Source organism: Python bivittatus, unplaced genomic scaffold (assembly GCF_059951505.1).
Source record: "Python bivittatus isolate LINGU-HERP-01145 unplaced genomic scaffold, Pbiv_v1 ctg000590_np1212, whole genome shotgun sequence".
Lineage (NCBI taxonomy): Eukaryota > Metazoa > Chordata > Lepidosauria > Squamata > Pythonidae > Python > Python bivittatus.
In genome coordinates, this window is record NW_028277086.1 from 21,411,796 (window position 1) to 21,436,454 (window position 24,659).

General features: G+C 42.2%; 1 protein-coding gene across 7 annotated transcripts; it reads left to right on the top strand.

Annotated features, from left to right (window-relative positions):
- The first annotated feature begins 1,022 nt into the window (after positions 1-1,022).
- On the top strand, positions 1,023-24,456 carry SNX31 (sorting nexin 31). Of its 7 annotated transcripts, XR_015797585.1 has the most exons (15): positions 1,023-1,191; positions 2,630-2,704; positions 4,191-4,305; positions 5,009-5,073; positions 8,218-8,328; positions 9,212-9,302; positions 10,140-10,227; positions 11,005-11,074; positions 12,327-12,419; positions 14,867-15,070; positions 17,432-17,530; positions 18,493-18,570; positions 18,961-19,108; positions 20,458-20,493; positions 21,629-21,682. XR_015797585.1 is itself a non-coding variant. In XM_088149078.1 (14 exons), exons 1-14 carry the CDS (start codon positions 1,126-1,128, stop codon positions 21,725-21,727), a joined length of 1,311 nt encoding a protein of 436 aa, XP_088005204.1. In that variant the 5' UTR covers positions 1,023-1,125; the 3' UTR covers positions 21,728-24,456. The 7 variants fall into 7 exon arrangements, 5 of the variants coding, with proteins under 5 accessions (XP_088005204.1, XP_088005206.1, XP_088005205.1 ...); XR_015797586.1 differs by lacking the exon at positions 21,629-21,682 and having other exon boundaries at positions 20,461-20,511; XM_088149078.1 differs by lacking the exon at positions 18,961-19,108 and having other exon boundaries at positions 20,458-20,514; positions 21,629-24,456.
- Positions 24,457-24,659: the final 203 nt, after the last annotated feature.

Sequence of the window (24,659 nt, forward strand, 5' to 3'; positions counted from 1 at the left end):
AAAACATCTGGCAATTTGCCTGCTCCAGTGATGACTCTGTACGGGGAGGCAGTTCTCCCAAAGGAGCAATCTGCCACTCAGGGTTCCTCCTGAACAGGCATTTGAGGCTGTGGCCAGGGGGACTTTCCCCCCCAAGTTCAGCTGGTTACTAGCTCTGGCCCTTCTGGAGCATGTTGCCCTGGCAATAGTTATCCGTGCCATGCCTTTACTCCCTCTCAAATCAGCTGCTGCAATGCGCTAGTCCTGGGGCTGCCTTAAAGAATACCCCGAAGCTGGCACGGATGGAGAATGCAGCAGCCTGTCTGCTGGCAGACGAGAGCTGCTGGTGTCATATAAAACCAAGGTTGCAGATGCTACGTGGGCTTTCCGTAGGTTTTTCTGTACTATTCAAAGTGCTACTTGTGACCTATGAAGTTCTTTAGGAGTCCTTAAAGAGAGCCCTTTGCATTGCAAGGACACAATATCTCTTAACACAAAGCAAACAGATTTAGACTATCTAGACTTTCATCTGCGCAAAGTCACAGCTGAATTGTTATGGCGAGAGAAGCCTTTGAATAAAATCTGTTCGTCGGAAAAGGTGCCCTGGACTTCTGATTCTTTACCACCATCAATTAACACGTCCCTCCTCCTCCTCCTCCTCCTCCTCCTCCTGCTGTCAGGTGGGTTTCGCAGGTCCAGGCCACATTCTAACCACCATACCAACCTGGTTCCCAAAGTACAGTATACTTCATTATTTTAGGAAATACAGGTTTGGCTGAAGCTTAACTTGAAGGCGCCATACACAAAGGAGATTTGTTCAAGCAGTTGGCCTTTAAAAATAAAATCGAATGCAGAGCGATTTCTCTTTATCTGACCCGCTAGCTTACTCAAGGCTCCATCGCGGCTTACGGCCGCTGTTGACGCTCCGCTCCGCTCCGGTAGCGCGTTAAGCGAGGCAAGCCTGCGCTCCGCAGGGCCACCTCCACCTGCCACCGCTCCGCCTCCTCCTCGCCTGCCGAGCGGGGAGGCAGCCGCGCCCCTCCTCCGTCACGTGGGGCATGGAAATGCTCCCGCGGCCGCCCTGCCCCACTTTCTCGACCCCGCCAGACGGCTCCTTCGCCTCCCCTCCGGGCGGCCGGCAGCGCCATGAAGATGCACTTCAGCATCCCCCTCTCCGAAGAGCTGCTGGAGAAGTTTGGCGGCCGCTACGTGGTGAAGTAGCTTCCCTTAGGGGGAGGGAAGGAGGGGTGGATCCCGACACGAGGGGAGGCGAGAAGGGCGAACTAGCCAGGCGGCGCGCCAGCAGTCCAGACCTTGCCAGGTGCCCAAGCGCGAGCCAGACTTTGCGCCTCGGGACGCGCTGGCGATGCCCCCGCGGGGGAACTGCGCCCCCGGCCCCCAGTTGCATCATCCCGCGAGACCCCTGTAGGACAAGAGGGAGGGGGGGAGGGAGGGAGGGAGAGGGTGGCGGGCAAGCAGGTGGATTTGCTCGCCGAAGGTTCCGTTGAAGGGTGGGGGGGGGGCGAGGATCAACAGTTGGGCTGGGGGCCCTGATGGGGTTAAAACGCCGGCCCGCACCTACCGTGCCGATCCGGCGAGTGAGTGCGCCCCACCCATTCGTGCAGTCCCGAAAGGAAAGGAAGGCAGGAGAGCAAAGATGGTTCTGTGGGGCGGGGGCGCAGTTAGTGCCCGCGCGAAGTGTGGGCTGGGCGGCGGGGAGCGCGGCTGCCGGGGCCAAGACTTCCCGGAGCGGTGGAGCGAGGTCGTCCGTCGGACTGGCCTGGACGCCCGTTTCTGCGGCGGAGAGAAGCGTCTGCGGGCGTCTGGGAGGGAGGGAGGGGAGAAAGGGGGAAGACCGAGAAGGAGCTTCCGAGAGGGAAGGGGGTGGGCGAGAAAGGGAAAGGAGGGAACGGTAGTATTGATTGGATTGGACTGGATTTGTAACTTCACCAACTTGGCCAGTGTTAAGGCTGCTGAGGAAATTACATTTATCAGCAAGTTTACAACAGAAATTGGAATGAACACTCAAATAGGTACTAAAAATTGCAAGGGAAGTGTCGGAACAAAAAGAGAAAAGACAAGTGTCCTTGTACGGTGCTTGTGACACTCCTTCTAAGTGATCTGTGAAAATTCACAAGCTTTTTTGTTCGTTTGTTTGGCAGGGTGGGATATAGTTTAACATTTATATTCCAGGCTGATACCTGAAATAATGGGTACCTTTTCTGGAATGGTAAAGATCTAGTCCAGTGTTTCTCAACCTTGGCCACTTTAAGATGAGTGGACCTCAATGCCCAGAATTCTGAGCGTTGAAGTCCACCCATCCTAAAGCTGCTAAGGTTGAGAAAGCCTGATCTAGTCTAAAGGGCCCGTCCTCCTCAATAGGAGCAGGCCAAGCTATGCCAAGTCCGTGTGCAAGAGTATCCACAGAGGGGGCTCCAAAAAGTCAAGATGGTGCCCTCAACCATGCAATCCACCCTTTTGTACATGCCTAGCATCCTGATTTGTGGGATGCCAGGGCGAATTTAGGCCCACGGGAATGAGGCTCCCCATTCTTGGGCAGTAGGAACGCAAGGCTGAGTGCAGCTGATGGGAAATGGTGAGTTCCCTTAACAGTCTTAAAAGGATTTATTTGGAGGCTGTGTATTTTCAGTTGTACTCTGTATATCTGGAGGGCTTCCTTTTCTGCAAGTTACGGTACAGTCAGTTGCACCGCTGGAATGAGCAGGTAAGATGAAGAACTCATTCCCCTTCTTTTTTTTCCGCCTGTCCAACCACTGCTTCCCCCCCCCTCCCCATTTTTCTGCCAGAGAGCCTTCCACAAGGTATTTTTCACAGGGCAATGGTGCCTTCTACAACACTGATGGATTGTTTGTTTGGATGTGGTCATTGTCATAGTTCAGGCTTAAATTTTGCTGCAACTTTGACATCTTTCTAGCTTTGTACGTACATGAAAGAAATCATCTGCATCAGTGTTTTTCAACCTTAGCAATTCTAAGATGTGTAGACTTCAACTCCCAGAATTCCCCAGCCAGCTGTGTGAAGTCCATACCTCTTAGAGTTACCAAGGTTGAGAAACACTGATCTATGTGTTAACAGTGTATTGCTGCGTGAAACCTTGCATGTGTGCACAGGCATACACACATCAGTAGAGACTCTCCCTTCTCATCTTTGGACAATATTCCCTCAGCATATTTTCAGAACTGGAGCTTTCTAGTGAAAGAAGTAAAGACCATGAAATATCAAAACTATGTTCAGAAAACATGTCTTTAGCATAAATGATGCCTGTTTCCTTGAAGCTTGAATTATTCCAATGATACTATGGAAGTAAGAATACCACATATAGAGAGAAAGGTTTATTTGTCCTTCCAGCAAATTGTGTATCCATCGAGGGGATCAAAAAAGTTAAAATTGCACTTGTGACTATGCAATGAAAGACTCACCCTTCTTTTCATACAGTCAGCCACGTGTAAAAAGGACTCGGACTTCAATTGCATGGTAATGGCCACTATGTTGACTTTCTTGACCCCCTCCACCAAAGACCCCCTACCTCAGATCTCTTAAAACTGAACAATTGTGCAAGGGAGAGAGAGAGAGAGAAGAATAAAATGAGTATTATTCAGTGAGGGCACATAGTAATTACACCGCTGGGTGTATATAAGGCCCACAACAATATAGACTTGCTCCCGAATTATTATCTTCCTAATAAATAGAAAATAGTTTTGTCTTTTTGTTTTATACCTTGGTAAGTTTTAATTGCTATACCTCATCCTGATAGTATTTGTTATTCCTTTTATAAACTGAGACTTTTCTCAAAAATTACACGCAGTTCAGGTGTTTTATTCTGCTCCATCTATGCTCCCCAAAATATCCACATACAGTACATTTTTCTGCTATGTAGTCTGTGTATGGTGTCACAAATGGCATTAGTGTTTTTTTCTTTTGTGTGCTGCTGTATCATCAAAATATTCTGTTCCAATTCATGACGTTTCCACAATGTCAGATAGGTAGTATCATTAAAGGCGTTACAAATCTACTGGCTGCTTTGCTAGGACATCAGATCAAATGTTAAAGAACATAAGAGCAGGCCTTATGCCAACATCCTTAAAGAAAGTAATATTTGGGAATTTATGAATGAACATCTTCAAGTAGAAAATATTTATTTGATGTTTGGTAACAGGTTACTACCATTCAAAGATGATTTATCTTTTCAGCTAAGACGAGTCTTTGGAAAAGGAATGCCTTTGTTTCCTCCAAAATTCTACCTTGCAATGACAAAGTCAATGGCTGATGAAAGGAGAACTCAGCTAGAACAATATCTACAGAATGGTATATTGAATACTACTTTGGCATATGGCTTTTAATGAGTGTTGAAACAAATATTAAATTTGTGCTTGCTATGATTTCATAGAACTAGAAATGGTTGAAGGGGATTGTGCAGAAAAAGATGTTTTCTTAAGTGACTTGGACTTTAAAGGCAATTATCAGCAGATATAAAGGGTGGCAGCTACTGCAGTTCTTAAGGACCAGGAATTCTGCCCCACCTCCTTTCTACTGCAGCTCGATGCAGTCTTTCATGAGGTTTTGGGACTCTCAGAAAATGCTGTGGTAGAATGGGAAATCCAGTGATGGATGGAGTGGAAGTTCTGACCTCAGAAGAAGCTACAGTCTGGAAAAAGGAGCAGAGAACTCACCTTGTACAAATGTTCTAAACTGAATCTGCTCCCTTGAAATTAAGCATTAATCTATAGGAAACAGAAGAAAACACTTTGTTTATGAAAATCTTAAACTTCCTTTGAGCTATATGCCTTCATCAAAACTTTGATTATGTGCCATCAAGTTGTTTTCGATTCGTAGCGACCACATAGATAGATCTTCTCCATGATCATCAAGATTTTAGGATGTATGATAATCTTTTCTGATTCCATTGGTTAGTAAATGTATGCACAATTTTTCCTCTGTGTCTATCTTGACCATCTGTGGAATATTTTAAGATATATTTTCTATCCTATTGCAATTTTTTCTATTGCAGTTTCCGTTGATCCAAGTGTGACAAAGAGTGATGTCTTTATTAGTTTCTTTAGGAAATTACAGCAGGTAAGTTTTAGTGTTCCAAAGTAAGGTAGAAAGAGAAAAACAATTATCTTTGCTCCTGTTCTTGTAGACTAGAAGCTGGCTTGCTGTTACTAATATTTAAACGTGGAGTACTCGTGTTCAGGCTATCAGGCAACCAGTCATACCTTTTCCATTCCTCTGTTCTTTTTTCCCAACTTTTTTTTTCTACTCCTCCTCCCACAACAACAGCCAGCATGTTGTGTCCATTAGTATGTTGATCCACAATGAGCTGTTCTTAAGTACTTCGTTCTATATATATGGCTGGTACTGAGTTTGAACTGCTTTGTCTTTTGGGAGGCTATTCTTGAAATTAACCATGTTAACCTTATTCCAGGCTAAAAATAGAAGTATGCGTTCAATGATAAATTGCTACTTTTAAAGCAGCCCAAACACATAGGTACAGTGGTACCTCGGGTTACGAACGCCTCTGTTAACGAAGTTTTCGGGTTATGACCAGCTCCGGCTGCAAAAATTTACCTCGGTTTGCAAACTCCGCCTTGGGGTATGAACAAGATACGCGGCCATTTTCCCTCCCGTGACACAGTCCGCGGCCATTTTTCCGCCCCTGACACGTCCGCGGCCATTTTCCGCCCCTGACACGTGGTCCATGGCCATTTTTCCGCCCCTGACACGTGGTCCGCGGCCATTTTTCCGCCCCTGACACATGGTCTGCGGCCATTTTCCACCCCGACACATGGTCCGCGGCCATTTTCCGCCCCTGACACGTGGTCCGTGGCCATTTTTCCACCCCTGACACGTGATCCGCGGCCATTTTCCGCCCCTGACACGTGGTCCGCGGCCATTTTCCGCCCCTGACATGTGGTCGTAGGGAGGGGGACTCTCCCTCCAAGCAATAGCCACCTCCCTGTCCTCCACACCAGAATGGATTAACGGTAATTACATTGAACCTTATGGGAAAATTTCCTTCGGGTTGCGACCAATTCGGGGTGCGACCAGAGTCACGGAACAAATTAAATTCGTAACCCGAGGTTCCACTGTACTTTAAAAATAAATGCTAACACACTTGGTTTTCAGTTTAATAATGTTCATTATGAGAATGTACAATTTTTTTTTTCTTGTGTGCACTTGACAGGAGAAAGGTTTTGCTGTAAAAGTGCTGATATCTTTCTGGTTTCTCAGGAAACTTTTTGAAAGGTTCATTTAAAGTATGATGAGTTTCTTGATGTCTGGCATTAAGTACATATTTTGAGCTTGTGTCAGGACAAGAAGTGAGAGGTGTGTTGACGTGAAAATGTCAACATCTCCTTTGTTTTACAATGGTGATGACACTCACCGCCTGATACATACTTGAAGACTGGAAGCTTAAGTTGTAGCATTTTTATTTCTGAATTCTCCATGGCTGAGAGGTTGAAAGGAATATGTTTACCCCTTTGTGGGGCATTCTAAAGTAGGGAGGACATTTGCGTGGTTGGATGGATATAATGAATAAGTCTAAACAAATAGAATTAAACTTTATGATTAGTCCAGGGAAATGGTCTGCAAATCATATAGCTTTCAACTATGCTAACTTTTAATTAAGCAGTTGGTGAGTATCCCAGGTATGGGTTTTGATTTTCAAATGTATTTACCACATTATCTCCCAAAAGCTTTGGCCGGGACTTGTGATTTAACATTTGCATATCTTTCCCTTGCATGTTAATAAAGCTGCATGCACAGCTAGCATATTCTTTACAATATGTCTCCTGGCTAGCTGGGACTGATATGGGCATGTTATTGGTTATTATTATAATTAATTTGATTTGTACGGCCACCCATCTCAGTCTGGGCAGCTTGCAACAGGTAAAAACAAACCAATAAAAGCAAATTAAAAAGCAATATACAAACATATAAAAACTGTCCATAATCAATTTCAAAAAATCATGATCAGAATTCATCCCACATCAGCTCAATACAGCTCATTGTAAGAGCTCCCCACTATTGCTGAACCGCCAGGCACGGTGGCAGGGCCATGTCTTCAGGGCCTCCCTAAAGGCCAAGAAGGTTGGAGGCCAATCTGAAGTCTGTGGGGATGATGTTTCATGGGTTGGGTGCCACAGAGAAAAAGCTCTCTTCCTGGGTCCCACTAAAAATACAGTGGTACCTCGGGTTATGAACGCCTCTACTAACGAACATTTCGGGTTATGACCAGCTTCGGCAGGAAAAATTTACCTCGGGTTACAAACTCGCCTCGACTTACGAACCGGATCCGCGGCCATTTTCCCTGCTGCCACGTGGTCGCGGCTTCCTGTGGGCGAGGTCACGGTAGCAAGGAGACGTTCGGTGAGGCTTGTGGTGTGTTTTGTGGTGTTTTGCGAAGGTTTTTGGTGTGCCTGTTAGCATGGCTCCAAAGAAAATGCAGAGCAGGCTTGGCGGGAGTAAGGCTCTGAAGAGAAAATTGCCTCGGGTTGTGACCAAATTCGGGAGGAGGGTGGAACGGATTAACCGGATTTACATTGAACCCTATGGGGAAATTTGCCTCGGGTTGCGACCAAATTCAGAGGGCGGAACGGATTAACTGGATTTACATTGAATCTTATGGGAAACTTTACCTCGACTTGAGACCAACTCGAGTTGCAACCAGAGTCACGGAACGGATTAAATTCGTATCCCGAGGTACCACTGTACAGCATACATTTCTGCATATCATTTTTCAGTAGGAAAGCTGATTTATGGGAAAGATTGTTATCTACCCCTAACTACCTAACTCTCCCTAAACACAATTGCAGTTCACGTACAATGATCCATTGAAGGTTAAGTAAATATTTAGTCCAATATTAAAGATATTTATCAAATGTATTTTAATGGAGATGTTCAGATATCCTGGTATACACTTTTGTAAACTATTTTATAGATTATCTAGGAACCTTTTGTAACATCTAAACACATGAGTGATAAATTGATGACCAAGCTATTATATCTTTTTCTCCCCTCTATAAAATATCTAATTGTTACTTGTATATTATAACTTTAGAAAAATGCCTGGTTTCTTGGATATAAGTTTAATGATTCCTTGCCTCCCTTTAGTCTACCACTAAAATACTTTTTCTTGAAATAAAACAATGTTTTCAGCATACTAATGAGACCACCCATCTGTGCATTCCAACCTTAAGCTTTGATGTCTTGCAGGAAACATTTAAAATCCAAACCCAACAAGCTTTTTTGGATGTTTATCTTGCTGATGGAAGATATCTCAGGATAGATATTCAAACATCAGATACTGCTGAAAGAGTGCTAGAGGCAAGTAATATATATATATATATATATACACATATATATACACACACACACACACACACACACACACATTGATTTGGCAGCATCTCATAGGAAGTGTTCCAAGCATATTCAGTGAAGCATATTTAGTAATCTTTCTGTTCACAAACATTTCTGATCTGTATTGTTACAGATGCCTCATAAAAACATCAGACAAAGTGATGGCTTGCTTAATTGAGGTTTATTGGTTTATTGAGTAAACCATAAATATTAAAACCCAGCTGCTATGGTTTGCAAAACACACTCTGATATTACTGTACAGAGCTATCTGCAGGGTATGGTCAAAAAAGTCATACAAAAAACAGGCAGAGCTTCAGTTGCACAGTTGTGACTGCCATCTTGTCTTTATGGACTATACCCTGCAGATGCCCCCATTACTGTACAAACCACAGTACGGTGATTGGGTGCCAAGACGTAGGCCAACCAAAGCTGGTTTAGGATTCAACTTATTTTCTCAGGCAGGGTGTGTTGTGGCTGCCCAAAGAGATTGGCCAGCCTTACGAGAGTATCTCTGCAGCTGCTTATTTTTCCATGACAATACTTGGGGTTCACCAATGAGCACTTGGGAAGTTACTTCTCTAAAATCAACATTTTGTTTCCTTAAAATATTTTATTCCACTTTTCTATCTGAAAAAGACTCAGGAGAGAAAAAAAGTGTTTTGTAGTCATATTTCTTGCAGGAGAGAATTGGTATAGACACATACACTCAATCAGCAAAGGGGTGGGCCAGAGTTTCTTAATAAGAGCTCACTAATTTTTTTAAAATAGCGCTATGGAACTTGAAATAGTTAACTGGATGACTTAACTCACAGTTTAAGGGGCAAGTGCCTCTTTTGTTTTCCTTCAGGTTATATCATACAAGATTGAACTTTCTAAAGAACTAATAGGATACTTCAGCTTATTTCTTATTCAAGATCACAACAATGGACAAATGTCTGGTAAGAAGTCTTTTGTGCACCACATACTACATTCACATGGCATCCCATCTGTGTAGTTTGGGAAATCCGCATGCCTGACGGCTGTGTAGAAGTAACATTTTGACTAGGCTCTGGTTTTGAACATTTCAGCATTTAAGCAACTGTCATGGGCGTTTAGAGTAGCTGCTGAAGTGGCGTAGTTACCAAAGACTAAGAAACTGAGTACAAGGCAGGTTGCACCTGAGCCCCAAATGCTAAACCATACCTTTAATTCTACAAAACACAACAAAACAACCGTTTCCCAGAGAGTGGCAATCTGATTGAGAGCACACTGCAATGAGAGCAAACTCGTTCTGCAGAAAAGTTCATCCAGCATCTTTCAACATGCATACGGTACAAAAGATAATTCAAAGTACATTCATTTCCCCCCATCCCACCACATCGGCAGATCAGACAGACACGGGGGGTATGAAGAAACTTCAGGTTTCCTGCTCCCAGTACAACACCTATTTCTAACACTTATGGCTATGAAGATCCATTTGAAAGTACATGAGAAAAGTCTGCTAATATCTTAGAATCTAGACAGGAGAAGTGAATAAACATGAAATAAATGAGTATATGAGTAAATGAAAACAGTGTTTTATGTTGTTCCTTGTTTCTTCCTGTGATCAGCAGGTTTGCATAATTTATAAAGGTCACAAAAGTCAGCTACTCTTGGCACAAATGCAGAATATTTAGCACCACCAATCTTGTGTTTAATCAGCACCATCTTTAGATATAAATATACTCCTTTTTAATAGCATTAAAAACAATCAAAATATCTTTTTTTCCCCTTTCTTCTTACCTATCCCCCTCCAGTGTTGAAAAAACTAGCAGAATTTGAACTTCCTTACGTGAGTCTCCGGAGTGTGAAAGAGTCGGCTTGTAAGATTGGGATCAGAAAGTGGTGAGCAGGAAGCAGAAGTGAAATTAGCAATATACATTAAAATATATCAGTGTGCTGGAGGGAAAAAAATCATGGGATCAGTTCCATGTATGTTATAGCCAGTGGGACAGTAATCTATTCTTCTCTACTTTGGCACTTTCCAGATGTATTGGAACTGGAACATTCAGAATTCCCAAAGGTCAAGTGAGCTGACAGTTCAGAGTGGCCACATCAGCCAATATATCTGGAATATTATTGGATAGCACATCTGAAGTAGAGATCAGACCCGAATTGTCCATTAGCATCTAATCTCCACCCTATATTTGGACTGTCCATTAAAGTCTACAGTTAGAAAATCTGGGTAAAGACCCATGTTGAGCCTTTTTAATTGGAATAATTAAAGGACATTTTAAGGATGTGCAGACAGTTATAGAATATTTTTTTCTCCAGTACCTAATGAGTTTTTTCCACTAATTCTGTAAACGTAGCATCATCGTGGAATATACAATGGATTCATCATTAAGTCTGATGAATAAAAACAAGAACAGAATAATCTTGTTCTCCATGGGTATTATGTACATACGTAGTAATCTTAGGTACATACATAAGGCAAAAATTACGAAGTGATTTTAAGGACCGTATCATAGATATAATATCAAGCATGATCATATCATGTAATAAAAAGTGTGAATTGATTCCTTAAATTCAGTTTGTAGTTTTTTACCTATAATATTTTGGTTAAATTTCTCTCTGCATGTATGCCACTGGATTAATGGCTTTTTTATTTCCATTGGGCAGGTATATGGATCCTTCTCTTGATAAAATGTTGATGGGCTGTAGAACTTCAGTAAACTTACTTTACATGCAGGTATGTTTAACGACAAGTGTGGTGTTTTTAAGCATTGCCAGACAAATTGTGAAATAAAAGTGACTTGTGGTTTATTTAACTTTGTGAATGAACACAATTTCTCAGCTCTATCCTGCTAATAATCTACGGAAAATGAACATATGTGATACACAAGAAAAATAAAGGTCAAACTAGATATGAGATGCTCTAGCTAGTGTATGAAACATCAAAACTGAATTGTTGCTTGGAGAAAAACTCTTGGGAGGAGTAGCATCAGTGTCAGCCCTCCCAGGTGCACCAGACAGGAAACACAATCAGATTGCTACTTCTGCTTTATTGATAGGCTACATTAACAGAATCTTGCAAGTCTGAAAGTACAAATCTCCCGCTGTCTCTTTTTACTGCCTGATCAGTTAGGGCGGGTCCTTCCTAAGTTTCTTCCTCTGCCCGTTACTCAGTTACGGGCTGCTCCCCCTTTTATCTGATTGTTCCCTAGGCAGCATCTCTTCCCCCTGTCTTCCAAGGTCATTCTCACATTCCGTTACAGTCAGAGAGTTAAGCAGTGGTTCATGGAGAAAGCTGATTTAAGCAACTGGATCTTCTGCCATCACTCACCCGATTAGTGGTTCCCCAGACAGGGATCAGGCCAAACTGTGCCCATAATTAGGTGAGAAGAGTAAGTAGTCCAGCTCAATGATCAGCATAGTAGCTAGGTAGATGTTTAGCTCCTTCTTATAATACTCATTATGGAGAGAGAAAGAGAGAGAATTTTTATTAATTTTTTTAATTGCAAAAAAGGAAAAAAAACATAGAAGTGCTTTAACATAAAAGTGAAAAAAAATACAAAAAAGTTAATATATCATAATAGTACACAGTTACAATTTTATATATGCTTATTCAATACAAATATTATTCAAGTATGTATATATTTCTAATGGAGTTATATGACTACCTTTTAAAAAAAATGGCTTTTTATCTATATAGCAGTCCTACTCATGATAATTACTTGTGTTATAGCGATGCAGAATGTTTTACTGACATTGGAATAATTGCTGGCAACATTCTTAGTCAGGATAACCAAATCTTCCACAAAGCGATGCTCTCCAGATGAACTTCAGTCTGCGTCCTCCCAATAATCTTCACCAAGAGCTGATGGGGTAAAGTTCCAAAAGAGTTTGGAGCTTTGCTATTGCGTCAAAGAGAATAAAGAGCCAGTTGTATTCTAGTCTAACGTTTACTTGCCTATATGTTTTGCTTTTTTTTTAAAAAAAAGGTTGTACAGGAACTAGAGATCAACTGGGTCAAGCCTACTGAAGGGCAGAGGCAGAAGCTTCAAATGCTGCAAAAAGCTCCAGATAAATTAAAGGTAACATGATTTTTAAATGATGATGGTCCTTTTCAGAATGTAAGTTATTGTGTGAAGATACCAGAGAATGCATCCACTTTTAAAGGCTGGCCTTTTTCTTCAGTTTTGCTTGAGGAAGAATATCAACCCCCGGTCTGTGCTTTTCCAAAATTTTAAATATCAAATTTAGCCATTTAGAACTGAAGGTTGAAACCACCATGCTGAACAATTATTACCTTAAGTGCTTTGCTTGGTAGCATGGGGAATTCTGGGAATTGAAGTCTACACATCTTAAAGTTGTCAGTCTGAAAAACATTGATTCAGAGCAAGGGAAATCAGGATTAAGACAAAGAGGAGAGAGATTAACTTGTTCTTCTCATATCACAGTCTATGCAAGCTGTGTGGAGGGGAAGCAGCCACTGAGAGCTGTGGCTATCTGCACCAAATTCCCAGTAGCAGCTTTGGGCATGATGCTGATCTTTATGGGCATGTTTACTACATTTCTATCTCACCTCACTCTTGATCTCCCAACTACAGGTGCTTGTTTAATAAAATGAAATATTGTCATGCAACGGCATTCAGTGTACTTATTGTAATATATAGCCAGCCATGTTTTTGAAAGTGGATGCATAGAGATTTGGTCCACAGAAACTAAGAATGTTTCCATTTTAGTTTTTAAGCTAACATTATCAAGCACCCTTCTCTTATGGCAGTGGGATTTCCCCTTGATACCCCTACTCCCATACCCTGAATCCCCCAAAGTACCAGTGAATTTGGTAGTTCACAGAGTTGAATGATTCATTCTTCTGTTATTAAAGCCCCATCAGATCCTTCCCCTCTCCTTCAGAAGTAATTAAACTAAAGACTTATAAAAGATATTCAACACGCAAATGCTTTTCTGTGAAGCTTCCTTAAATTGCAAATGATTGAAAAATTGAAAAGAAGGCTATTTAAGAAAACACACACATCCTTTGGGGTTGGAATAATTAGAGTATATTCAGTATAATTGGATTCATGTTTGGAAGCTGAGTTTTGTTTTCTTCTTGCAACTGGAATGTATATATTCATACATGGGTCTGGGCCAGAACTGCATTCAATTATATTGAAAGGATAGCTAGACTTTCATCCGTCTTTACATCAAAGGTGCCTTGATGTTCATAATTTATTTATAATTCATTCCCCCACCCAAATAAGCAAATGTATACCCTGAAATTTATAAGTGTCTCTCTCCATTTTTTTTCCTAATCAAAAGAAAGGGGAAATGGCAACTTACAAGAAATAGATTGGAGTACAGAATGCAGAATGTATTCAAATCATTCCTTTTTGATGTGTGTTGATGTTTATAAAAGGCGTAGGCTGATCATAGTTAAAATTGTAATTGATTATACAGAAAAAGATGGGAACAGATTCCAATCCATTGGACGCCTTGCCTTTTGTGAAGTGTGTGTGTTTCCATCTTGCAGAGACGTGGAATCTCTGGTCTGCAGGCATAATGTCCCTTGTCAGGTTAGCAGCTCATGGGCCCCCAGATAAGGCCACTTGCTTCACCTGAGCCTCATCCTTCCCTTTCAAGAGGGAAAGGCAGGATGGTGACATATATATGTTGCCATTGCTTCTATAGCAGTACCAGCTGGATGTGCCATTGCCCTGTCTTTGTCATGGGAGGAGAAGCAAAGGTATCTCTGCAGGAAGAGGCAGAGGACAACAGGGTTGGCCAAGAGAGAAGGCTTCTGCGCAAAGATTAGAGCTTTCCCTTACATACCCTTGTACTCAACTTTCTTGGGCTCACTTAAGGAGGTGGGGCTGAATCCAGCCCTCTTACCAGATCCAGTTCCCTATTCGTGCCTTTTGAAATGATGGTATCCTTCCATTCCCTGTTCCTAGTATGGTATGTACTCAAAGAACCACGTGCTATAAACATAAAAGAGAGGCAAAATTTAGGTACTAGTTCAGACTAGACTGCTACTGCATTTTTGGAAGAACTGGGATCTAGATATACCTAGCACGGTTATAGATGGCAAATAATATATTATAAGAAAAATAAGGCTTACTTTTTAGATGCTTCTAGAATATGTGGGTGAATTTTGGATATTTGGAACTACTCCCCATGTAGAATTCAATTATTGGGGAGTGTCCTTGTCAGTTCTTCAGCATCTGAAGATGTAGAGAAAGAATGTTTGATGCAAGTTACCCACCCAGAGAATTAAATGTCTATTGGTGGGCTGCTCCTGGGATGAACATTTTTCTCAGTGATTAATCATTCCTATATAACATTTGGCATTTGTATTTTCAATGAGAGAATCACTGCATTGAATCCTGTAGTCCTCAGTTAGCTGACACTTGGTCACACTGTGTGATAACAATGGACTTTGGAGCCATCTAGACCCTTGTGAAGTTGCTTGTCTTGGACACCTTTACACATGTGTGTAACGTATTGCTCTCCTCTAGCTGCCATTTCTCTTGCACAGTTTTTAGAGCTGGCTCAAGAGATCCAGCATTACGGATATATACAGCTTGCTCCTTGCTCCTGTGACTACCCTGAAGTTGGTTGTACTGCTGTTATTCATGTGGGAAATAATGAGATTAGCTGCTGCATAAAGTTGCCTAGTAATCAGATGAAAGAGATCAGTTTCAAGATCAACAGGATAAGATGCTGGCAGGTCACATTTCTTGTAAGTACCTTTTTGTATCTGTCAAATCCTTGTTTAAGGGTTATTTTCTGAAGGTGGTGGTGGCAGTGGTGATTGCTGCTGCTGCTCCTCCTCCAGAAGTTCTGTCATAGGCATTAAAATTCCTGCTTTGTATAAATAGAACTGTGAAAAATAACACATAGCCCATACATAGATTTTGTGTGTGTGTTTGCTGCATCCTGTACATCTGGCAAGAAGCTATTTGTGCATCATCATTTACCATATATTAGGACAGTCTTCTTCAAACTGGTATCCTCCATATGTGTTGAGACTGCAACTCTCAGAATTCCCTTCAGCCATGTAGGCTGGGAATTCTCGGAATTGGACTTTGAACACATTGGAGACTACCAAGTTGGGAACGACTGTTAGGAAATGCCCTCTGTAGCCCAGGTCCTCAACATGACACTTATGGGCACTAATGTGACCTTTGAGCTACCTGCTGGCGCTGGCCAGGCTCTATCTGATTTTTTAAAAATTATTTTAACACCCCCCCCCCAAATTAAATGGGAAACTGGCAAATGACTATCCTCAAGCACATTTATTTCCAAGAATGCTTGTGGGCCCTGCATATAGTGCCTAGGCATTCTTGAAAATAAAATTCAGAAGGGCTGCAGCCCAGTGCTTGCTTTGGGAAAATGACAATGGCCCTGAAAAAACAGAGGTAAGTTGAAGTAGCAGAGAGTATCCTGAGACGTTAGAGGATCTGGTAAGGAACCACTTCACCATCTTGTTTTCAGGTGGCAGCTGTTTTAGGAGACATGTGTAACATGTTCTCAAAACACCAACATAGCAACAAAATGTTTTGGATCCTTGTTGTATAGGCTGCTTGTAAGGTGAATGAAAATGAACAAGAGTTATGAGCAACTTAGTAGTTATTCCTTTCAGGTCAGTAGAGCAACTTAAACTGCATCTAGATTAGCAAAGTAACATGGAAATGGGAGATTGAGATGTTTCTCTCAAGTGTTTTGTTTTGTTTTGTTTTTCTTCTGAGAAGTCTTTCAGGTCAGTAGAGCAACTTAAACAGTAGGCCCCACAAGTCTGTTGTGATTTCTGCTATTCACATGGAGTAACAAGAGCTGGTGTTGCTTGAAGCACATCAGATGTCTGAATGGCAGATATGAAGGATCCCTAGGCTGTATTCCAAAAATGCTAGAGCAGATGTGGTGGAACTTCCAGCCCACAAACCAGGTCCCCATCTGGCTCATGAAAGCTTGAAGGAAACCTCCTTGCCTTCCTCAAAATTCCATCCCCTGGGCAGCAGAAAACCAGTCGCTGCAAGTCTCTGCAGAAAGAACTCCCTGAGAACAAACTAGAGTGATTGGTCTTTTATTCCAGAAAGAAAATGACTGCCAGGAAAGCGTTAATAGTCTATTTACTGTTAGCTCACTCAGGCTGGCGGAATCTGGCCCTTAGCTTGCTTAGGTTCTCCTCCCCTTTACAAAGGCCTCCTGGTTAACGTGGTCATCTAATCACAGCTCAAGAAGAAGACAACAAATTACTTTTTAAAATCAGCGCTCTTACCAATTAACCATGATTTTAACTGTTGGCTATATATGCATGTCTATATAGTTTATAAAAGGGTTTGAAAAAGGACATTTGATTTTCAGAATTTTGCAGCTTACTCTCATTCTTCAAAAGGTGTGCATGATGGAGTCCTTCCTAGAACCTTGTAGTATCATTCAGGCCCCTGAGCCTGGAAGACATTTTCTGTCTCTACTATTTTATTCAAACTTGGGGCTGCCTGGGGGTGGAAGGTAAATCTGGACATTGTGAAATGGAAAAAGTGATCCTTCCATTCCCTTCCTCCCAAAATATCCCTGTTAAATTCAGGAAAGGCCATTTTTCAGGATCACATTGCCCTAATAGTCTGCAAATACTGATTTTAAAGGATTTAAGAGCTGCTTTCTTTTGTTATTATGCTTTCCATTTTCTATCTGATAGCTTAACTTTCCATGCCTCAGTTGTTCTCCACAGTACATCCAAGCCATGTAATTGCTCTTTTTTCCTGCCTTGGCAGAAGTGATTTCTTCTTCTAAAAAGGAGCACACAGCCTGGATGGGACAATTTAGGACAGTGTTTCTCAACCTTGGCAACTTGACTTCAAGTTCAAGTGAAGTTCAAGTGAAGTTGAAGTTCAAGTGAAGTGAAGTGAAGTTGAAGTGAAGTTCGAGTTGAAGTTCAAGTTGAAGGAGTTGAAGTGTAGACTTCAACTCCTAGAATTCTGGGAGTTGAAGTTCACACATCTTAAAGCTGCTGAGGTTGAGAAATACTGATTTAGGATCTACTATGATGTGGCTTTTGTTGTTTTTGTTGTTGTTATTCTTTTCCTTTTTGACTACTCAGGGATCAGTTTTAGGTCACGGACTTGATCAATTCTTGGAACTCAGAATTGAATACAATGATTCCGATAAGTGGAGATGGATTGTCTTCAATACAAAGCAGGTTTGTTTGGGTTCATGTAAAAGATGATGCTTGGGTAGTTCCATAATATCTCCACATCAGGGATACTAGTTTCTTCCATCCCAGGGACATACTCCTATTAATGCTGACTCACCTAAGGTTTCAGCAAATCCTCTTTCCCAATCAACTAAATATTTTACAGGCAAACACAAGTTTTACCTCTGAGTTATATCCCTTCCCCTTTTTTCCTACCTGGTCACAAGAGATAATACCCCAGATGATGTTATTGTTACCCATTTTTGTTCACATCAGGATGGGTTTGGTAGGCTTCATTTCACATGGAAATGTAATAACCTGGGGAAAAAATAATATATGGTGTCACATTTAGCAACCAGCCCAGAAAATGTAAACATCAGCTGGGATTTTTTTTCCCAAAGAACGTTTTTCATTAATAAGAAGCCGTTTTTTCTCCAAATAATTACTTGTGAATTGAAATGATCACGTTACCTATGAACTGGGGGAGTAAGACATCCATTCACTGAGGACTATGTGGAAAACAGGTGAATGTGCAGAGCTGCAGGCAGCTGCTAAAATGGGTGGATACTTTTGTAGTGTAGCCCTTATTTGGGAAGAGATGCTTGCCCAGTGAATTAAATGATATTATCTAAATGGGGCTTCCCCCCCGCCTTCCTTCCATATTTAGTTTCCACTTCTCTCCTGATCTCTGTCCTGTGTTTTTGTGTTTTGGCTTTTTTTGCTGCCTGGGTGGAAGGAGGGAAGATTGGTTTTAGCTGGAGTTGGTAACTTGAATTTCACAAGGCGGAAAGCTGGGCGTTGTACATTTTTTATAGTGTTTATCCTCATTTTGGGAGGTGTGCTTTAAATTCACTACCACCTTCAGGTAAATATGGTAGGAATCATAGGCCAAGACTAATATAAATTATAAAAAGCAATTCAGTAAAAAAGACTTTTAATGAAAATTCAGCGCTTTTCCATCTTTGTAGGCATTTCTCCTAAGCAGTTGCTTAAAAAAGATAATATCAGAACAGCTGATGACAGCAACCAAGGATGATCAAGAGATGGTGAGCAAAGTTGATAATCTAGTTTCACTGAACATTGATGTTGTTAGCAGTATCATTGTAGTGTAGTGTGATGACGACCTACTATACTGTGTGTACGTTGGCATTTTCCTGTGGCTTTATTGCCACAATCTTCCATGTTTCTAAGAGGTCAGATTGAATAACAAGGGGCATCTCTGCACATGGATTTTGAGCCTGTTCCAAATGAGCTCTGGAGTTGTGTGATTATACAGTGTTGGATCTCTTCAAGCGCTGAGGTTATATTTTTCTGGCTCCGTGTTGGTTATTTGATATCAGACCAAAGGTGGTGTTTTCTCTGCGATGCTATGGCTTCTGTTGGGTGTTCCCATTAACAGGATCCCATTACCTATTTTCCCCTCATTCTCTCACCAGAATTAGGGGATTGCAAAGTCACCAAGTTCCCTCTTTGTCCTCCTCTGCTTCCCTGAGTCCACCTGCATGCTCAACTCTCGTTTGGTGAAACAAGGGAGTAGGAGGGAAGGAATGCAGCAAAGCACTAAGTCCTGGAGATGAGGAGCAGGTAGGGTGGGAGCGTGAGGAGCTTCCTTTCACGAGCCCCATGGTTCATACTGTAGTGTCAGGTGCAGTCGCCTGCAGGCTCCTTTCTTCAGCCTCTAGGCTCAGTGCCAGAGTCTTCTGGTGTTGCACCTGGCTGGTTTTCTGGCTGGCATCTAAACCTCCCTGCCCATCTCTCATTTGCTGGACGCAGTGCCATTTCTCTCAGCCCTGTGTTGACTGACTAGAAGAAAATAACTGCTGCTTTGTTAGAAGGGGAAAACATGGAAAATCATATTAATTGCATGTTATTAATTTATTTGCCCTGGTAGCATCCACTTCTTCGTTCTATCTCCACCCTTTTTAAAATTTGGTCCTGATGTGCTTGTGAAGCCCCCCCCTTTAGAAAAAGATCGTGCACTCCCAATCTAGATACCTGATAGTATTAAAGAATGCTGTCCCTTCTTGTGTAAGAATCTTTTAATTCAAAGTAATTTTAGCTTTCTCCCCCTCTACCCATCCAGATAATGAGTGCTCTATTGAACTGTTAGGAGAAAAATCCTAGCATTCAGTTGGAATCAGTTTTCTTGTAACTTATTTCTATTACAACTGTCCTCTACAATGGTGTTTCTCAATCTTTTTTCACCCATGGCCCCATTCCAACCTTGTTTTTCTCCTGTGGCCCCCTTGTCCAGGTCCCATTACCAGTGAAAAAGATTGCCACTTACACACTTGGCTTGGAAATAAGATATATGTATATTCCATTCTGACAGTATTCACAATATAATACACTTTGCTTTTCTGTGGCCCCCTTGGCACAGGCCATGGCCCTTCATTACATGATTTTTACCTGTGGCCCCTTTGAAATATCCTAGAGCCCCCAGGGGGCCATATGGTCCCCAGTTGAGAACTGCTGCTCTAGAATAGTGTTTCTCAACCTCAGCAACTTTAAGGTGTGTGGACTTCAACTCCAAGCCAGCATCCACACATCCTAAAGTTCCTGAGGTTAAGACACTATTCTAGAAGGATGTAGAACAGATTGTGACCTTCTGTGTAGCATCTTTTCAAATTCTTGTGACTGCTATAACATCTACTTTCAGTTTTCTCTTCTCAACAAACATGCCTAGGTCCTTCATTTCTGATCAGAGACTAAAACAAAGTACTTTGATCATCCTCATTCCCCTTCTCAGACCCTGTTCTAGTTTCTCTAAAATGGTAATATGATGCCCAGAACTGGACACAGTACTCAAGGTGGGGTCTGGCCAAAGCAAGAACTCATCTCAAGGAAATAAACTTGACTTATATGCTGGCTACCTGTGTTTTCTTTTTGTGTAATGGCTTTTTCCTTTCTCATTTTTTCTCCATCTATTTTAGCAGATTGAGCATCCAGAATCAGACAGAGCTAAGAAAGTAAGCATCCGTCCAAGTCAGGTTTGTGAATTAAATTACATAACCTGGGTGGAGAAAAGTTTGGGTTGAGTAGGTAGGAACTGAAATGACAGTTATGCTTGGAAGTTTGGAGCTATTAGTGAACCTCATCATCTAGGGTCACAAATTGCATCAACCCATGGCTTCTTTTGATCATAGCTTGCTTAATAAACCACTGTTGCTGGGTTCATACATTATGCTAAGTCACAAACCATAGTGTGTGTAAACCTAGCCACTGTATTCCTGTCTTTCCTGATTTAAAGCATATATGGGCATCCCAGGCTTTAGTTGTGCTTAGCCAGGCAAACCTCAGGGAACGTCAGTATTCCTGTTGGGGCAGATTATTAACCATGAGCAAAACATGGAGAACAAATCAGCATTTCTCAGTCCTGATAAGGATTGTTGGTTGAGACTAGCAAGAGGGTTCTTCACCATGACTGTTAGCAATGGTGATACAGCAGTCTTTCCAAGAATCACTGGGGTTAATGCAACAGAGAGGGAACAAATTAGGTAAAGTATGTATATGACTGTGAGCGAATGGGAACATTGGACTGTAGCCTGTTGAAGATCATCATCTACTTGGGCAGCTGCAAAGAGTTCTGTGGACATCAGTGCAATCCCCAAACCTAAAAAATTTGCCCACATGCCTTGCAGGATTATTACAAATGGCCAGTAAGACTTCAGTGCTAATGAAATGTAGTGGCTGAATTTACTAGGGCGTTTGCTGGTTCAAATCAGACCACTGCTCCAAATGTCCTATAGTGTCCCAAATAGTTGTGCCTCATCTGCAATTCTTTCTTCTTACTACTAACCCCCACTTGCAGTGATGACTCTGACCTACTTTAGCAATCCAAACACACTGCATTGTTATATGGATGTTAATTATTATCTTTGCAGTGTAAGATGATATTGTCTGCTGTATTTAAATTCACCTGCTGCACTAATATCCCTATAGCATTTGCTGGATTAGAGGCCTGAAAATTCTTTGTCCCTTTGTTACAGTTTAAACATAAGCTTAACACATAATTATTTCTCTTAATCATAAATTTGGTGGCACTTTTTTTTTCTCTGAATGCTTTTATTTGGGTTGACATATCATATCTTTGGTTCTCTACAGATTTTTCATTCTGGTTTTAAGCCAAGAAAATGGCTGTACACTAGTAAATCAAATGAGGATGACTGTGTATTTGAAAAGATAAGCGAAGAAGATCTGTGACTGGCACTTCAGCTGGTATCTTGAGTTTTAAAATAAGAAATATGAATAGTGACCATACTTTGTCCTCTGACAGCTGCCTCTGTTTTTTAAGTCACTGATATAATTCGTTCTTGCTGTTTTTAAAACATCACTCAGCCAGGATCCTTACTAGCAACTTACATCATCTACAGTCCCAGCCATCACTATGTCAAAATCACAACTGAGGACAGATTTTATATCGTTTGAATAACAGTCGAGTGATACTAGAAGATGCAATGGGACACGAGTGCTGGGGATCCTGCTGTAGACAATTTGCTACAGCTAGGAGATTTGTAAATATTTTACTCATATATTTGGTTTTGTATTTTTTAAAAAAGACCTTAAAATGAGAAATAGACATATTACTTCTTAGATAAAATTAGCACCTTTTGTTCCCTGAAACTGTCAGAGAAAATGTGCTTAATGTTTGGCCATCTAAATCCTCATTACTGTTCTGTCAGTGTACAAACTTTCCTAGATGCTTTAGTCAGACAATGCACTGAATGGTAGCAAGAACTTCCTATGTAGAAAGTATGATGTCTCAAAATCTCCTATGGAATCCACTTCATACAGGCTGAAAATGTGCTTGTAGGACCTTTTTCTCAGCCCTGTAACTCCCTGTAGGAATTCTTCATTGAAAAATCTGTGTGTAGTATGTGTCTGAATAGTCCTCCCCCTTTTTTATGTTTGCACTGATAATGGAAATAAACTGCCCTTGGGACTACTGGAATTATTCCAATGCGTTACAATATTGTCAAATCTAGCATTTTTTTGTATAAGAGTTTTTAAATAGTAATGTAATATGGGAGGTATATTGTGATAAATATTCTGAAGATGTAAAATACTGGTTGCATTTTTTTTAAAGAAACACATTTCTAATATGCCGAATGCCTTCAAAATGGTCCAGAAATCACAATGCATGTTAAGGAAAACTACTGTTGTGTCTTCCAGTGTGGACCCCCCCCCCAAAAAAAAGATACTAAAAAAGCCAGGCAATATTTGATTTTAAGTCTCTGACTGCTGGACAGAGGACAAAAAGGAGGATGTATCCTCCTTTTGCCGGACATCTGGTAACCCTACTCCCATAGAGATGCATTAATGGGATTTTCTTTCCTGGCCCATTTTCAGATTCAATTTTCCTTTTGGTGGCTTCTCCCACCATACCAAATTTAGTCCCATTGTATTCTGCTTCCAGACAATTCTCCTGTAGATGGACAGACAGAGTCTCAAGCCTTGACATATTTCATTACCACCTTCTCTTTCTAGCAATGCCTCTGGAATCCTTGTAGACCAGAAACCTCCGGTTGCAACCAAGCCTTCATCTGTCTTCTGATCTATGGTGCTTTGTGATTGGCCATGGATCCATTTATCCAAATGTGGCTTCTGGCCCAAACACTGGAGGCCTTGGTGCTAAACTATTGGTTTATTTTAGCCATGTTTTAATGAATAAACCACAATAACTGAGTTCATGCACAGCCCAAACCGAATAAATCTCAATATGCTTTGGCATGGTGTGAGTCCAGAGATTGCATTAGTCATATCGTACACACGTATGCATCTAGCAGAAGCCGTGATGTCACGGCATGACGCCATCACAAATCACGCAAACTGAATATGTAAATTCATGCTGTTTGGGGACAGATGCATGCATTTGTGGGGGAGGGGGCGTCCATGCCAATGGGGCAACGATTGATGCTTGCAAACAGCTTCATTCTCCAGCTGCTTGTTTGGGGAACATCCGTCCTGAACATCTGTTCAGGAATGTCACTTTATACCCTCCATCTTGGAGTTTGGTTTTATAGGAAGTCTTTAAAAGGCCACCAGGCTCTTGGTTTTTCTGCCATCTAACGGCAGCAATTCCTGCTTACGAAGCGCAGAATCCCGGTAGGACAGCAGGGAGGCGTCGGCATCGGGCCGCCCGCGCGAGGCGCCACCTGCATCGCCGCTTCGCTCCTTGGATAGAGCGGCGCAGGAGCCCAAAGGGGCTGCGGGGTTTGAGTCGTGGGAGATAGAGCATCGGTTCCTTGCCGAAGCCCCAGGAAGCCTTCGTGATTACTGCATACGGCCGCCAGGATGGGAAAACAAGCGAAGTGGCTATTTTTTAAAGCTGCTTTTTGTTACCGCTCTGAATAATGAGTCTTTTTCAAGCATGTAAAAAGCAAAATAAAAAAAAAATCTGGACGAGGAGTCAACCCCTCCTTTTGCGGGGGGGGGGAGAGTTTTAGCCTTTTGATATTGTCCACGGGGATTTCTTGGCAAGGATCCTGGAGTGGGTTGCCATTTCCTTCTCCAGTGGACCCCGTTTTGTCAGAACTCTCCTCCATGACCCGTCCGTCTTGCGTGGCCTGCACGGCATAGCTCATGGCTTCATTGAGTGACACAAGCCCCTTCGCCACGACACGGCAGTGACCCACGAAGGGGTCGGCAAGGTTCTATCACGACACAAAAGGCAGACGGCTCTCCCTGCCACGGATCAACGAACAAATCAGCTCAGAGTTCTCACTGGAGGCACAAACGACCAGGCTCAAATTATCCTGCCTCGGACACGTCATGCAAAGACCTAGGTCTCTGGAGACGGCTCTAACGTTGGGAAAGGTGGAAGGGAAGAGAAGAGGACGACCAGCAGCAGGGTGGGTGGACTCAGTTACAGTCAATCAATCAATCAATCTCCCTGTCATAAAGCGCCTATGCTCGTGGTGGGTCTTTCCCAAGTCCCGGGAACAACCTACTTTCCTTTCCCCGAAGAAACTTCTGCATTCCGCTGAGTCCACGCCCTCCCGCCATCACGTGCTAGAGGCGACGAGCTGCGACCAGGAACCGGAAGTGTCGAGTCGGGCGCTGCGGGAAGGCTCGCCGCGTCGCTTGGCTCCGCCGGGGCCTGTTTTCGGGAGGGATTCTCGCCGCCGCAGAGGCG